At 39.1% G+C, this 17,840-nt stretch overlaps 1 protein-coding gene across 6 annotated transcripts in view; it reads left to right on the top strand.

Annotated features, from left to right (window-relative positions):
* Nucleotides 1-17,435, top strand: part of LOC103057326 (uncharacterized) — a 142,573-nt gene extending 125,138 nt beyond the window's left edge. For 5 of the 6 annotated variants that reach the window (XR_015797921.1, XM_088150840.1, XM_088150844.1 and 2 more), the window contains one exon: nt 9,563-10,475. Coding sequence is in view for 5 of the 6 variants with exons in the window: in XM_088150840.1 (XP_088006966.1) it covers nt 9,563-9,751 (189 nt within the window). In the remaining variant the exon portion in view is untranslated. Of the gene's footprint in view, nt 1-9,562; nt 10,476-16,899 lie in introns of those variants that run through there. The other variant, XM_088150841.1, reaches the window with a different exon arrangement.
* Nucleotides 17,436-17,840: the final 405 nt, after the last annotated feature.

The raw sequence follows: 17,840 nt of genomic DNA, 5'->3' as shown, positions 1-17,840 counted from the left end.
CACCCAGTAGCAAAGCTGTTTGTGTGGTTGCAGTAAAACACACTGAAAATTTACAGTTTGAATAAAACCATTGTGGGGGACAATGGGGACGTGGTGGCACAGCAGCTTAATGACGCTGAAAGTTGCCAGCTAGAAATGATCGACACTTCAGCGGTTCGAGCCCAGCTCCACACGGCAGAGTAAGCTCCTGTCTCCTCCCCAGCTTCTGCCAACGCAGCAGCTCTAAAACTTCCGTGAGTAGATAAATGGGTACTCTCACCCCGGTGGGAGGAAAAACGCTGGCAGCACCTTGCACGGGAGACAGGACCAGTTGCCGGTAACGCAGAAGCCACGTACGCCCGAAAAAGGCACGAAGCAACAGAAACCCCATCTCCTGCACTTGCCAGCTGGGCTCTGCTCTAGGAAGGAGGCAATGGCAAACCACTTCCGAAACACCTTCCCTTGAAAACTGCAGGGACTCGTCCAGGCAGTCACTGCAGAATCGGTCACGATTGAGTGCGGATTAAAAAAAAAAAATTGTGGGGGACAAATAATATTCTATCTTTACATAGATGATGCTGAAATGTATATTAGATAGAGCAGGCAAACTGAAGCTGCCTGATGACTCTGGAGGGAAAGGAGACAGGTAACAAAAACCATGTTGTTGTCTTTTACACCACATTAAAGGAGTCAATATATGGGTATAATAAAAGACACTTGTTGGAAAGAGTGAGTATCAATAGAAAGGGCAGGTTTGGAGTCTCCTTGGAAGAGTAGAATGTAGATGTGTTGGATCAGCCCATAGTAAGGTCAACCCATGCTGTAGTTATCAGATCCTACATTTCTGCAGTAAAGGTCATGTTATAATTTACATTGCTTTTGTAAGTCATATGTATCATTTCAGAGGGTGTATAACCTGTAACCTGGTGAGCTTTGGGGCTCTTCTGTGTGCCTTTGGCAAGAAGCCTAGTGATCGCTATAGTTGTGCATGGCAATTAAAGATGCTTTGTTACATCTATCTCCAAACACTTTGGTTCCTGATTTAAGTGGGCACTTTCCCCACTACAGCCTGGCATAGTTGGCAGGATCAGGAGGTCAAGAACTGGGCAGGTTGCTATGTTTGGTGCACCCCTGCCACTTTTTCAGGTTCACAGTCTCTGCCTTTGCCCTTTTCTCCTGTCCAATCCTGGACCCGCTTGGAGATATTTGACTGCAAACTAAAAATACCGCACCAAGCAACTCATTGTAGGCATTCAAGAGCCAGAACAAAATGAATTGAAATAAAATTAAAAGCCATTTTAAAAGCCTGAGAAATTAGAAGGGTCTTCACCTGGAACCAAAATGATATAGTATGGGCAGCAGCTGACCTTCTCTGGGGAGGGAATTTCATAAATTGCGTGCTGCCACAGAAAAAGTTCTTCCCCTAGTAGAGGCCCACCTCACCTTCTTTGGTGAGGAGACCCTCATTAGATGATCATGAGGTAGGTACATATGGGAGAAGACAGTCTTGAAGTAACCTGGTTGCAAGCTGTTTAGGGTTTTAAAGTTCAAAACCAGTACTTTGAAATTGGGTCTGGAAATAGACCAGCAGCCAGTGTAGACGGCAAAGAAGTGGTGTAATAGATTTGTATTGGCCAGTCCCAGTAAGCAGTCTAGGCACTCTATTTTGAACTAAATGAAGTTTATGGACTGTTTTCAAAGGCAACCCCTCATATAATACATTACAGTAATCCAACCTTATTGGATAACAATAAGTTTATTAACAAATTACTAGAGTGTGAATAACTGTTGCAAGGCTGTTGTCTCTGTCCAGGTAAGGTCACAGTCAGTAAATCAGCTGAAGATGATAAAACTCATTCCACGCTGCTGAGGCCACCTGGGCCTGTAGTGACAGTGATGGATCCAAGAGTACCTCTAACTTCAAACACTTGGGCTTCATTTCCTATTCCTCTCCTGTTCTGTTATATATGATTTGTCCTGAATCTTGAGGAAAGGATTTCTCTTCACCAGCTCTCTAAACACTGTTGATAACATCTACAAAACCTTTATTACTCCTATTCTGTGTATGAAAATTTATTTGTTTCTCCTGCTATTCTCTCTCTGTGCAATTTCTGCTTTTTTTTTTCTCACTCATGTCAATAAACACAACCCTGTTGCAAACACATTTTTCTTTTTTCTCACTTTTCACCCAATACATAATTGCTCCTTCTCCAGTTTTGCCTCCAAGGTAGTAGCTCTTTTCTCCCCAGTTCCCTACCCCCAACATGAAATTAATTGCTCTTTTTCCCAGTTTCACACTCTTCAAAATATTGTTGTTAATCACCTACTTCTCCCCCCTCAGAATTAATTGCTCCATTCCCTAGATAGTACTACCACATTAATTGGCTTTTCCAATCCCCCTTTGGAATTCATTGCTGCTTCTCTTTTTTACAGCCCAAATATTCCAATTATGTTGATTTATTAAATACCATTTTAAATGATGTGCTTAAGAATAAAAGGTTTGATATGTAAGGTGAACAGACTCTAGACATACTAAAGCACAAGAGTGTGATACAGTCATAGCCGGCTTTCTTTGTAAAAGCCAGCTTGTATCTGTTCTGAGTCACTTGTGGATAAATGCTTTTCTCTGTGAAAATGTGACATTCCCATTAAAGGGAAAGAGTTTAATGCTTTGTTACAGACAGATGTTAACAGTTTAAAACAATGGATGACAACCCCCATTTGTGGGCAGGTTAGGCATTAGGCTGAAATTGCAACATGGGGACTAGCAATACATGACAAAATGAAACCAATCACCACAAGGAGAACAAAATGCAAACAGACAGGAGACTCTCTTAGGAAACAAACGGACAAAAAAATGAGAATCACGTGTGAGTAGAAGTTAATCTTACACATTTTTAAAACAAAAAACCCCTCAGATGTTAGGGAAGCTTTCAGAACCAGATCTGCAGAGATTGCCACAATTGTTGACTAATGCCGGATGAAACAAAATTCAAAGAGCTAAAATGGTGAATAGCTTTATAATAAAGGGTCTTTGGGGGAAAATAGATAACAAATGGCATATATAATGGATATACAGAAGAGAAATCAGGCTTGCCATAAAAGTTCTCCAACCCTAGTACAGTACGTATTTTTGTGGCCATTTGCAATATGCAAATGATCAAAGAGACTATACTATGCCTTCCAGCATGTTGTATCTAACACAAAATGTCATCCTTTCATTCACTCCACCTTCTGAATCTTAAGCCCTAAAGCCGTATTTCTCAACCTCAGCAACCTTAAAATGTGTGGACTTCAACTCCCAGAATTCCCCAGCCAGCATGGGAGTTCAAGTCCACACATCTTAAGGTTGCTGAGGTTGAGAAACACTGTCCTAAAGGAATATAACTAAGAGAACAAGACTATAGTAACTTGTGTCTGAACTTGGGGTCTTAAACCCAAAACCATGAAATACATCTAAATAATGAGAGAACGAACTGGAGTGAAAACAGAACTTGTTACTGGATGGTATTTTGGATAGTTTATTATGTGGAAATGAAAAGCTACAAAATCAGAGTTAGAGTTGTCTTTCTTTAATAATTCAATAATTTTTTAAAATTTATCTGAAAAGCTAATTGTCATTCTCTCTCTATACTTGAGTGAACATTTGAATTGTTTGTTTACAACAATATTCAGGACCTTTCTATCAATGTTGATTTGTTTACATCTTATAAACCCTTTGATATTTGTTTCAAATAACCCACTAATAATAGAGTTTTTCCAGCTGACATTTCTAAGCATTTTTCTTTTTCTGCCATCATTTATAAGTAATTATTAGAAATGTTGATGACAAAAATTTAAAATTTTCATAAGAGCCCATGGACAGCAATTAAGATTGGATTAAAGCATTATGTGAATACTGTTCATGATCATATCTAGTTTCATTGCACCATTGCAAGTGTTTAAACCTTTTCTTTCAAGCAAGTCACACACATCTACCCTCCATCCCTTTCCCCCCTTTGTGGCTGCTTGTGCACTGGGCATACTGGGGTAGGTAGTACAATGTCTGTACAACTGCAGTGGGGGCTAATGGTGGTGCAGAGATTGTATTTCTCAGCATGCCCCCATGTGTCTGGGTTACTCTGGGTTACTTCCACCAGTGTAAAAGTATTTGTAGAAGTGTTAGCAGCAGTTCTTCTTCAGCCTGAAGATAGGAACCGGGGAAGACGAAGCAGCTGTAGCTGAAAGGCACAGAGATCACAGCACTTCCAAGTCCAGGGCCTGCCTTATTCTTCACTGCTGAAAAAACTGAGATTTCCTAGGGCAGCTTTTCAGATGGGATGAGCCCTTCAAACCATGGCTATCACAGCATAACTTCTTCACACTTTTTCTCCTACCATCCATTGATGTTCCTCAGCTACCTTTTAGAGGATCTTACTGATTTTTGAGGTACAGGGAGAACTGCAAGAGCAATGAGAATCCAGTTCAGGTGTAGTACCTTCTGTGATGGGTGCACACTGTGTGCCCATACTATGATCAGAGTATGTCCAGGGGAGCAATAGTGGGAAAGGTCCCCACTTTCTGCTTCTGAGCACCCCAGAGGCATCTGGTTTGCCACTGTGAGAAACAAAATGCTGAACTAAGATGGGCCTTGATCTGATCCAGCAGGGCTATTACGTTCTCAGTTCTTATCTCCGTTTTTACCCTTTCAGCCTTTCAGCCTTTTAAATCCATTACCACTATAAGATTGAATTCTCCTTACCTCTACCACCGTAGCATCTAACTGTAAAAGATACTCAGAAACATCTAGCTTCTTGGAAGAAAAACATGCAACATGTAAACACCTTCAGCTTACCTTCTTCAGTTTACTAAGCCATACCATTAGTCTTTTGTTTCAAGTAAGGGACTTTCCCAACCCTCCTACCAGATATCAGTTCTTCAGTTAGATGCTGGTGAATTAACCTGCATCATATACTTGTGAAGAATATTTTATAGCTCTGGACTTTTTGTCCAGAGAAAACTTTGTCCATGATGCCTATCTGAATTATGAAATCCAACACATCAGAAGGACACTAGTTTGGAGAAGACTGGTAGACTTTAAACACCAATAAGTCAAGCCAACTTAATCGATTTGCAGGTGTAACTAGATCCATAGCTTTGGCCTGCTGGATTGTTTTCTTTTTTAAAGAAACAGTTATTAGATAATATTCCTATTTACCCCATTAATCCTTAGAAAATATTACTACTTACACCACCATAAATGGCAATTTAAGTGTTTTGACAAGAAATAAGATTCTGTAAAATATTAGAAACTCAGTTTTAAATATTGGTTCCATAGAAAATATAATTGAACTAAGATGATTTCCCTCAAATAGGAAAAAAGTTATAGTGTGCTTCTAGGAATTCTAAGCCTGTATTTTACAAAATCATTGCCAGGAGTTACAAAAATTCAGACCAACATTGTTGTTTTGACAATTGCTCATTTAAATCTAATAGATGAGTAGAATCTAACATTCTCCTAAACTGACTGAAACTGATATGAAAATAGATTTGTACACAAGCTTTAAATGGTGACCATAATCCAAGGCAGAATTAAAATGGATGGGATTAACTGCGTTCAACTATGTTTTTACTATACTGGTAGTCCCCAGTTTAAGAATGAGTTCCGTTCCCAAGGTTTGTCCTTAAGTCGAATTTGTACGTAAGCCGGAACAGTATTATTCTATAATACTGCACAAGTAGTATTGTGTAATTAACTCAAATCATTGTGTATTTAATTCGAATTTTGCTACAGTAGGCTCCATTCTTAACTATGGGTCATCCGTAAACCAGGTGTTCTTAACCCAGGACTACCTGTAGTTACTTTTTGATAGCTGCAATCTAAGGTATAATTCTCGCAATATAATATTATTTAAGAAAATAGAAGCCAATTTAGCTCTGAATTGTCACCATGTAGCCATGGGATACAGTTTCTAACCCAGATTGCATTCTTTCTCCAACAAAGTGAAGGGATCTGGAAGAGAGGATTCTATAGTTCATTCTCTGTTTGTGTTTGCTCTCAGGTTTCCACATTCACTGTTAGCTGTCTCCTTTCTCCTGTATTGCAAATATGCCTCTTGATCATGTTGGTTGGGCCAAAGGAATTTTATCATTATATGAATCTTAGCATCCTTGTTACTTCTTCCCAGCCTTTTTTTTTTCCTTTAGAGTCATAACTTTTTAGATTGCAAGCCTGAAGGAAGGGACTGCCTTATTTTTTATTGATCCATAAGCTGTTCAGCTGCTGCTGAACACAGGATATAAATCCTTTAAGTCCATCAGTAACTCTAAACATATGGTTTAACTGATTTGCTTTAATGCTTTATTTATAATTTAGTGTTTTATTTAGATTTCTGTTTTAGGGTGTGCCTTCACTGCTATTTAATGGAAAAGGCAAGATGTAAACTTAGCAAATATATTTAATTTTTGTTTAATGACTAATATTTTCTTTTTGGACTTCATTGCCTATTTATATGTCTGTACATGTTTATGGATGTAAGCTGCTTTGAGGGTCCTTTTGAGAGCCAGAAAGTGGAATAGAAATCATAATTTTATATAGCAGCACATAAATCAATGAAGAGAATATTGGATTTGGACCAGAAAGACCTTATTTCAAGCTTCTATTACTTTGTAAAGCTCATTGGATGACCTTGAGCCAGTTTATACTTCTCAGCTTAGTCCATCTCACAGCACCATCATTAAGTCAGTAAGAGAGGAAAATGCTGTCCCTGCCCCTGCTCTGAACTTTTTGGAGGAAGGACAGGACCCACATGTAATAAATAAACAAACTTGAATGGATAAATTCACTGAACTGCTGGGTTAATTACTGCTTGAGCAGCTCTGGAAACCGGCCAACAGTTCCTTTGAATTCAATTACTAGTCATTTACCATTGCCATCTATTTATTTCTCATAACTATTTTTGCTTAATGATGTAAGCAGTGACCAGATGGTGCACTGATGTTGCAAATATTTTGCCAGTCAGGCAATATGTTCGGCCATTTCTGAGAATCCTGACTTTGTGGGGTCTGTTTGCAATGGAGATGAGAGGAGACACAGTTATACTGATGACCATGACAAGATGGATGTAGATAATTGTTTCCATGTGATGGAGCATTCATCTTGGATGTTCCATCAGGTGGACATCCCTGTTCTCACCTTACAACCACAAGCACATCTCAAGAATCTGTTGCTTTAACTTCAGCTGGCTAGAGGAAGAGGAGGAAGCAGCAGCAATGGAAGAGTAGGTTGGAAAGGGAAGAAGGAGGGGCTTGAAGCAGCACTTGATTTACTGCTTTGCTCATTGGATAGACTTCAGTGAAGAAACATTCTCCTACATTTCCTACTATTTGTCATTTAGGTTGATGAATGAGGCTCTACTTCTGAAACTTCTTTTAAAGGAGAAGAAAAGTTCATGGTCTGAAGCCTCCCTGGATTCTCATACATCAGTTAAATCCCAAGAGAGACCGCCTGTGGGGACATTATTCATTGAGCTATTTCAAATTGGGGACTATGGGTAACTCTTTTAAAACTGGGTTTTTTAAAAAAAACAAACCCAAATCTCAATTATGAACTAAGCTGAGTAGAGTTGTTGTTTTTTTCCCCCTCATCTCCATCATACAGCCCCGTGTCAGGTTCTTAATATTCAGAGGAGGGTGTTGATGGGAAGAACAGATGAGTTGGTCATTCAGTCCTTCATTATTTACTCACTGGGCTATTTGTAATTGGTAAGTATGGGTAGACAATGAAGCTTCAGTGTGAAGGAAAAACTTGTTACAGAAGAAATCAGCAAGCAGTTGTCTTAACTTCTAGTAATAAAGTAAGTTCAAAAATATCAACAATAGAAGAAGTAGGAAAAAAAACTAAATGTTAGTGAAATCTCAAGGCAAAAATCCAAATGCTTATACTAAGGATGGTCTGACTCTCCCCAAAATGTGGGCAATTAGCCAAGGAATGAAAAGACTGATAAAACAGAACTTTATCTAAGCTCTTTCAAAACTGTAAAAAAAACCCTTCAATTATGAATCAAACTGAGCAGAGTTTTTTTTCTCATTCCTATCAGGTTCTTGATATTCTGTGGAGAGAGTTGGCGGGAAGAACCTATGAGTTGGTGATTCATTATTTCAGCATATGATTCACGTAAAAGGGAAAAAAGATCTTCCAATTAAGTAACTAGAGAAGTATTCTACTTTCAGAAGGAAATAGTAATCAGGGATAGGAAAGGAAAATGCTCTTAAAGCTGAACTGGTTTGTCTTCAACACTCTGCACATTTAATAATATATAATGTACTAGGTTAGCCCTGGATTTATAATATTGACCAAGTGTGCATTAATTGTGCAAGCGAAAGATGCTAGTGCATTTTGTAAGCCAGAAGAGCAGCATTTACCTGAATATTTAACAATAAGATATTTCACATATGAAACAACTGCTGTAACAAAAGGAAAAGATAGCATCAGTTGAAAATAAGATATTAAAGATACACTTGGATTTATGTGGGGCGTATCGGCAATCTTAGAAAGGCAAAATTGAGGTTTCATGTTTTATCCAAGTTTTAACATGCCCTGATGCTATTAAATAAAACTGGCTGCTTGAAGCATATAGTTGATTGGCTCTGTAAATGAGATAAATAATGAAACTGGAATTGATACAGGAAGTGGTATAGTAGTTAAATTATCTAAGGAGAAAAAGGGGAAGAGAATGAAGGAATTGGGCTTTTAATTGAAACATTTGTGTTGGTTTTTTTCCCCCATTCTAACGCTCTAAACACAAACACAGACATGAGATGAATCTTTAATAAATTATCTTGGACTTCTGCTGCGCAACTGAACTACTTCAAGTTCAAATTTGGGGATTGGGCCTACAACTGTACCTCACGTTCCTTTTTATATAATTTTTATTAAGGATTTTTAAAAAGGAAGATAAAAACTAATACAAACTAATATAAAGTAAGAAAAAGAAAAGAAAAAAATCAAAGAGAAAGCTAAAAGTGCAAGAAAGGGGAAAAAAGGTAAAAGAAAAATAGAAAAGAAAGAAAAAAGATCCAAAAAAGTAGCTTCGGGTCTTCTTTAAAGTTATAAGTACAATCATAAATTTGCCTCTTACTGTATGGTTACAACATAATTCTATTCTTTCTATAATCTATCCTGTCTAATCATCAAAACCATAAATCATAAGTTCATTTTTTCTGTTTTACACAAAAAGTCCATAAGGGGTTTCCTGGCAGTAATAAAGATAGATATTGCCTTTTCTCTGATCAAAGAACTCAATTTAGCCATCTCAGCAAGTTCCATCATCTTCACCAACCATTCCTCCATTGTGCAGCAGGATAAAAATTCCACTTACTGAGTTATTATTCTTTCTGGATTACATAGGGATAAAGACAAAACAAGGTTTTAAAGATTTAACTGTCCCCCACATTCCTGTCAATTCTCTTCTTCTAAAAGAGGGTTGGGGATTTGTTTGTTTTGTACTCAGTGTGGCTTTGAATCTCCACTGAGTATCTTTTTGTAGAAGGTATTGTTGCAAAGTAACAAAGGATGCTTTTGCTGTTTTTCCTTTTCTATTAGATATTTCTCCATCCCTTGGCAGCCTCCCTGATGGCCCCCTGCTTCCTGACCTCAAAAAAGCCTATGGGAAGATTTCTCTTGGGATGTAACTGCAAATATGGGAAGCCAGCGGAGTTGCAGATCGCTGGAGAACTGATTATGGTATCAAAAAGGGGCACTCCTATACCCCTTCAGCTATCTCATAATTAAGTGTAAGAACCTCACATTCCAACTAGTGAGCATTTTCATCTATTTTTCTCCTTTGGGGGGAGAAAAATGAATTGAACTGAAAACAATGTATTTTCCCTCAAGCTGAAGAAGAGTGGTTAAAAATGCAGATGAAAATTCTAGTATGGCATCAGTTCTAAGCTTCTGAGATAAGAAGTATTCATCGCCATAGCGTTTTTAGCTTCCAGTGACCATTAAGAAAGAGACTGCCAGACTAGCTATGCCGTCATCTGAACTAGTAAACTAGCTCTTATCTCTTAATCAAGTGTCCTCTCCAGGGCACAGATACAGTATTGAATAAGCAGGCTGACAACCAGGTCAGTGATGCAGAAAGCCCGTAACTCACAGCAGGAAGTAACAGTAGTCAGCCAGACCAAAATTGAAATATGAGTTTCAAGCAGAGACTGTAGCACTAAATGGTCTAAAAACAGAGTTCAGGGTCAGTCATGAGGACAGCAAGTTCAGAAGCTAATGACTGGGTTCACACAAGAAATTAAGCCATAATGTGTTTGTTTAGCTTGGGCTTAGAGTGTGTTGTCAACCCAGCCAATATATTGTCGAAGGCTTTCACGGCCGGCATACGATGGCTGGTGTGGGTCTTCCGGGTTGTGTGGCCGTGTTCTTGAAGTTTTGTTTCCTAACGTTTCGCCAGCACCTGTGACCGGCATTTTCAGAGTGCAGGAGCACAGACAGGACAGACTGGGCACAGAGAGAACTGCTCCTGTCTGTGCTCCTGCACTCTGAAGATGCCGGTCACAGGTGCTGGCGAAACGTTAGGAAACAAAACTTCAAGAACACGGCCACACAGCCCGGAAGACCCACACCACCCAGCCAATATAATTTATGAAATATTTATGATTTAGAATATTGAGCAAATCAAGCCAATTGTAGTTTATTCAGTAAGCCATGGTTAAACAAACCAAATCTTAGCATAATAGATGAACTTAATCAGTGCTTCTAGTAACCAAGAGCCAGAATTAAATGCTTTTAAACCTGAGTTCTCACAGCCTCTTCAAATTCTTATTTGAGAGCAAAAGTTTCTTTATACTTCATAAGGAGCTTTTTCTGTTTTACACAAAAAGTCCATAAGGGGTTTCCAGTCAGTAATAAAGATAGATATTGTCTTTTCTCTGATCAAGAATAAGGAGCCTGGCTTCTTGAGTGCATTACTGCTTCTGAGCTTTTGAGAGATGGTTTGTGTTAGGGTAATGACAGTTAGATAACAGTGAATGTTAAAGATTGCAGGTTTAGGAATTTAGGATTAGGGCTAGGAGAAGGGGCCGTGGAAGTGACAGTAGAGGTTCATTGAATTGGAAAGTCAGGGGAAAGGCTGTGGGAAGAGACTTAGCCCATCTGGTCTGCAGGGTTCTGAGGAACCTAATCACTCTGTGGAGTTGATTTTATGATGTGAGGTTAGAAACGGAGATGGGACCCCTGCTGATGTATGAGCTTTCCCTGAAATTGGAATTGCTGGGAGATTGTCTATATGGAATGGGAACTAGAACTGTTTCCAGGAAGCAGACTGACACAACATTCCCTGGAAGATTGTGTCAAGTGGAAGAAATATTGCCTGGGAGAAAGTTGCAAGGTGGACTTATGAACATTTTCATTGCCTTGTATGAAGTTGCCTTCATACAATGGAAGAGAAGGCCAAGAGCAGTGGCAGCGATTATAATTTGGGGACCTTCCTGGTCTCCCTTTCACTTAGGTTGGAGAAATGTTGTCAGGTGCCAATGGTGGTGGTAATGAGTGCTGGAGTCTGGTTTTAGAGATAGGGCAGGAGACCCTATTGTGGAGAATAAGAGTGATAAAGGCTTAATATTGTAACAGTTACACTATAACCCCAGGAAAGCAGTTCACAGCTTGCTTTGGGTGAGAGATAAATACAGAATTCTGAAAACTGTAAAAATAAATTCCCAGCTTCAGTTGTAGTAAGTTAATTACGGCAGAGTCTCTTTGAGATACTTTCTTCCCACATCTCTCACATTTGGACTATGTTACCTCATCTCAGAGAAACCAAAACTCCCTTGCTTTCTTACAATCTCTCATATCATTGTTATGTAGTACTGTTAAGGAATAGTTTGAGACACAGAAGGTACCTGGCAGGTTTGTGAGAAGCTTTATCAGGTTGCTGGGTTCCTGAATGAAGTGAAAGCGCGTGTGAGATATTTTATGTACAAGAGATTGTTGTGTTGTGAATAATAAACCATATTGTGGGATTACACTGCGTCAATGGAACGGTGGGGTGAGGTGATCTCAGTGGTGATAAATTGAGGGAGATACGGCAGGCATAGAGTATACACTTTCAGGGGAGGAGGGACTGACAAGTTGGTGTCAAGTCCCAATTTCTGACCTGGTGGCCCTGATCCTGGGTCCTGGTAGGTGGATCACTTGTGACCTTGGCCTCAAGCTGCTGATAGTAAACACCATGTCCATCTGCAGTAAGATTTCTCAGGCAGTCTTTGATATCTTCAACCAGGCTATGCTACTTGACTATATGTATGGGTTGGGAATAGGAGGCACTGTTCCACAGTGGTTCCATTCCTTCCTTAGTAAGCAGTTCCATGTGGTGGTTATAGGAGAGGAGAGATCAGCCCAAACTCATGGAGTTTGTTCCTCTCCCCATTATTTAATATCTATATGGGGCTGCCTTTGAGAACCACTTGGAAGCTGCAGTTGATACAAAATGCAGCTGCCTGTTTACTGCCAGGTGATAATTTCAGGAGTTCTTTCATCTTTGCTGAAGGCTAGCATTGATTGCAATCGGCTTCTGAGTACAATTCAAAGTGTTTTCAACCCATAAAGCTCTAAGTGGCTTGCCATCAAGATATCTTCAAGACTGCCTTCTTCAACTAGAACCAACCCATCCAGTGTATAGGTTATCCCTTGTTTTTGAAAGGACCTAGGCCAGGAATATATTGTTTCTCTATCATAGCACCATTATGGAACACCCTCCCTTTGGAAATTTTGGGGATGGCCTTCCAGAAATGGTATAGACAAGTTATTCCAGAGGGTCCTTGATGATTGAATGTCAACTTCTATGCGAATTCTGAAATTGTTGCTCTATAATTTTTAGATACTAGTTATTGGTTTGATTGATTAATTGATGATATTTAATACTGTCTACCATGGAGATTTTAATTGTTGATGTTGTGTTGTCATAAGCTATAATGAGACTAAATGGATTTGGCAGAACACAAATTTACTAATAAATAAGTAATAATTTGAATGGTTCCTTCATTTATTAGATCAAAACAGGTATTGGGTTTCCACCACTGGTTACAAGGGAGTAATTCCTGAAGAAATGCTAATATATGCAGATGCCTGTCTAATTGCTGGTCACCACCTAGGGGGCAAAAACACATGGGTAATTTTAAATTGATCAATCTGGAACCTTCATGGGGGGAAAAATTAATTTTGGAGGATTCCTACCTCTAAGACAGGTCAGGTAATCAGAATGTGTGCTTTTATTTTGGATTTATCAAGGAGCCAAGCATCTCTGGAAGATTTTTTTTCATTATTCATCAATTGACCTCTTTGTTATGCCCCATCTTGAACAATGTACATCCTCTAAACCACTAACTCATTTGTTGCAAACCCTCTCACTGCCCTTGAGTTTGGGCATCTGGCTCCTTCCTTCCTTCCTTCCTTCCTTCCTTCCTTCCTTCCTTCCTTCCTTCCTTCCTTCCTTCCTTCCTTCCTTCCTTCCTTCCTCATTTGCTTACATTCTTGCATGCTTCTGAAGTTTGAGCTGAAATTTAATCAGCACTTGGTCTTTAAGACCATTCCTCATGCTCCTTTCCTAAAATGCACAAGCAGTATTCTGATGCTTAATTCTTATTTTCAGGGCTAGATGTGCATTGTAGGGGGAAGGAGGAAAAGGCCTTGCTTATAATCTAAAGTCAACTCAGGGAAACAGAAGGCTGTAGGATGTAACAACAGAAATTAATCTGAAATTCTTTGAGTTACTTATACTTCAATTTGGGCTTCATTGCAGAAGTGAATTTTGAAGAATGTATTAATAAGAGAGGTAGATTGCAGTAGGGATCTTGGAGGTAATTTAAGTTATAAAGGATATTAATTCTAAATATAAGGGGGGGGGGCAGGCAAGCAAGGGCAAACAATCTAACCAAGTGAAAAGCCTGCAGAAGAGAAATCTGGAAAAGTAAGCTATGAATACTATAGAGAGGCACATGGAGGAAAATCATGGTGTCACTGTGTTTGTTCTTACATGACCGATGTGTGCATGTATGTGTTGCTTGTTTCCCCATTGTCTCTCTGATGCAGAAGATACGGTAGTGAAATAGCAGGTGTAGAGGGGGCAACAGCTAAGATGAGGTGCCAAGGCATGCTAACAGTTGCCTTAAAATGCTAGAGCACCTTGATCTGCCTACACTGCTTTTGGCTTAGTTATTTTCCCCAGACCTCACACTCATTACCCTGCCCTGAGACTGATGACAATTGAATGGTGACATTGCAGCTAAAAGAGCAAAGATGCAGCCTGGAGAATAGACCACTCCTTCAGTGCTGGGGGTTGCCCCTATCTTAAAATATCATGCGCCATTACAAACAGCCTCCCAGCAATACATCCCCACATTTATTTCCCTCCTATCAGTGGTATTTTGAATACCCAGAGGCTAGCAGTCTCATCAGCAAGAAATTGTCGATGATTTATTAAGCTAAGCTGCAGCATAATAATGCTCACTATGGGGCCAATAAGCAGGCATTTGGAAAGAAAGCTGAAAAAGCAGAGACTTTTTTGGGGGTGGTTTCAATGCCAGAGCAGGCACACAAACACCTTGCAATGGACAGAAGTGTGCTTTGATTGCTAAACAGGCAGGGACTCCGCATCAATCTGGATCAGGGTTATTCTATAGGGCTGAAGAAGACTATATTAATACTCAAGTAGTTTGGTGTGAGTGTGAGTGTGTGCTCACATTCATATGTGCAGAGCGTGAAAAGCTTTGTATAGTTAAGAAAAGGGAAGCATGATGGCTGGGTAGTATCAGCTTGTGCCTTTGGACAGCAGAATTAATCACCCTAACTCTGTATTGTTTAAAATGAGCTGCATGCATCATTTCCTGTTAAGAAAGTAAGGGACTGTTCCCAATTCTAGATGCAGCTGCTAGACAAATTCTTATAGAACTGACTCAGTTGGAGGCAATCTTTGTGAATTGGGAAACTAATTGATCAGTCCCAGCTGGACAAAGGTGCTTATCAACATTCCAATTTTCAAGTGCTGTTTGGTCAACTCAGTTCAGCTCAAATTTTATCCTGCCCTTTAACCAGCAAATAAAGCAAAGTAAAAGAAAGAGAGAGAGAAAATAAATAACCATCTGATGCTGTTCTTGTATTTTATTGATGGTCCAATATAATTACTTTAAAAATGTATTAGAATTCATTTCAAAAGGTGTGCTTTAATTGTATTCAAATAATTAATAAAATTCCAATTTTCAAGCATTTTTAAAAAATTAAAACAGATTACTTTAGAAATTGAAGGAAACATGTAAGGCTGAACAGGTGCTGAGGTTTCTCCTAACCAAAATAAAGCACAGTGTCCCATCCAACTTCTAGATGGGCAACTTCTTCCATCTGTCTCTGTTTCACCACCTGCTGTAAAATTACAAGGAATGGTTGCATCTTCTTTATCATAAAAACATGAGAAAGCAAAATGAGAAAAAAAAACTATGGAGCATCATGCTGCATAATCATGAAATATGAATAACTTGTGCTTATTGTTAGCATTGAATGGTTGCTAATTCTTGTCATAAGGACTTTTTATTCTTTCCAAGCTAACAGAACCCTGAAAATAAATTCGGTACAGGGGTCAGGACTATATCTGTACGTCAGAAGGACAACTCTCTACAAATTGCACAGAACAGGACCAAATTTGGTGTGGAGGGAATAGTTGGCCAATGAAAGATTGACTACAAAAAAGGGCTGGCTGAGACTGGAGAGAGGTGGAGAAAAACAGTCCATAAAAACATCTCCCAGTGTTGAACAGCAGCTCAGATCTTGAGGACTCATCCGCTCTAACCCTGCCTCCCTCCTGATCACATGTACCAAAATGGAGCTGGAAAGAATTTTGTAAGCCATGTCCTACATGCTTCCCCTATCTTGTTTATGATCTCCAATACTGACAGTAATTTTTTGATATTACTGATGTGCCCCAAGAGGGTTCCGATACTATCCAGTATTTCAGTCTCAGTATTGTCCCAATATGAAAGGGAGACAATCTGAGGTCAGAAGGCTTCATTGCCTTATTGTTTTATAGCCCCTAGAGCCCCTTGAAATTCTGCTGCCAACAGTCTGTGGAAAGGATGAGAAACAGAAGTATAATTTGCCCAGTTATTTTAGCAAAAAGAAAAACAAAATAGGTATGCAAGCCACTGAAATGTTTTTTAGGCCTGAAGAAGGAAGAGATGCACAACCTCCAACAGGATGCAAGTTCCCCCCAAAAATCCAACCTGCTTCATTGTATGATATCATTAATTACTCTGCCAATTACTCTCAATTGACTCCCCAACATGAAAATAAAACCCATCTGATCTCTGTGTAATAAGTAGGCCAGAATGTAGCTATATTTAGTTAAAGGTAGATAATGTGCTCAGGGTAAAAGCCCACTTGTGTAAGAATGTAGGTACCTGAAAAAAGTTCCATTGGATAATTCCATGGGACAGAATAAGACAGACTACATTAATTTTAAAAGTTTGGTGTGCATTGCAGTGCTGTCCTGTGGTCCCATAGATGGCTTCTTAGAATAGACAAAAAGCAAATCCAAGCAAGTGAACAACTATTGATTGTAATGCTGAATGTTCAACACACAGCTGTCAAAATCCTGAGCTAAAATTGAAATGAAATATTGTTTGTTTTCCCTCAAGCACCATTTTCCCCATAACCCACAAAGGGCACGTCTTTCCGTGAGAAAGCTGCTTTAGTGAAAATATTCCCTATCTACCTGGATTATTAGAGGCACCACTGTGCTGTGACCTTGACTTCAAATGCTAGGAATACCTAAGATTTACTGAATTGTCTTCTTGGACAAGCCCTCCTGAGACTTTTTCAGGAAACCACTTCAGAACAAAGAGTGCTATGGAAAGATTATCTTTAGTTTAATCTTTGTTTTACAGGCATATCTGTGGCCAGAGCACATTCTTTTGCCAGAATCTGAAACCCAGGAAGGCACGTGACCAACAAACAGGAAAGAACACCTTTGAATGTATCCCAAAATAGAAAGAAGAAAAAAAACATTGCCAACTCTGCATCATTTATTTTGTTCCTTCCTAATCAGGAGTGAAAGGAAGCATGCTGTATATCTGATGATCACCTATGCATTATATGCTAAACAATCTGCAGAAAGCATTTTTCCACAGACCTGAACGCTGTTGCACTGGAATATTTAAACAAAAATGTGGGCAGAAATTAATGTTTTGCTTGTTGTACTTCAGCATTTGAAAAGAATGTAGAAAACAAGGTGTAAGGTCATTGGCTGAAATAATAGAGCCAGTGAAAACCTCTAAGGGTTTTATAGTGGGGAAAAATTCAATACTCACTATATTCAAAGGCTCCAGCGGCATCTGTGATTCTGCTAACCTTTGAAGGGATCAGAACTGTGGATTTCCTTTGGATCCCCTGAAGATTTGACCAATGTTTGAGTTACCAGATCTCTGAACTCTAGATCTGTCTTCTGACAGATAGAAATGGATTGTTTTCTTCCTAGTTGTCCTCCATATTCTCTCAATTGGGTAAAAAGAATAGAAAGAACCAATTAAGATAAAAGTAAGAGCTTGCTGATGGCAAATTTTGAAAGAAGAGAGATGAAGCATTGAAGAATTTATGTGAGCCAATTTACCCAGCACTTTTCATCTACACCCATAATTTGAGCCAGCTTTGAAATACACCCACGGGTGGAAATGCCAAAGTATATGACTAAGCAATATACAGATATAGCCAGAAGCAATTTCTATGAGGCTAGTCCTTGAAAAACAATATTACTGTGATCCTATAAATTATTACCAGTCATAATGCTACCCATATAATGTTTTTAGTGGGTCTGTAGACATGTTTGCAT

This window comes from Python bivittatus, unplaced genomic scaffold (genome assembly GCF_059951505.1).
Source record: "Python bivittatus isolate LINGU-HERP-01145 unplaced genomic scaffold, Pbiv_v1 ctg000610_np1212, whole genome shotgun sequence".
Classification (NCBI taxonomy): Eukaryota; Metazoa; Chordata; class Lepidosauria; order Squamata; family Pythonidae; genus Python; species Python bivittatus.
This window is presented reverse-complemented; position numbering and strand designations above follow the sequence as displayed.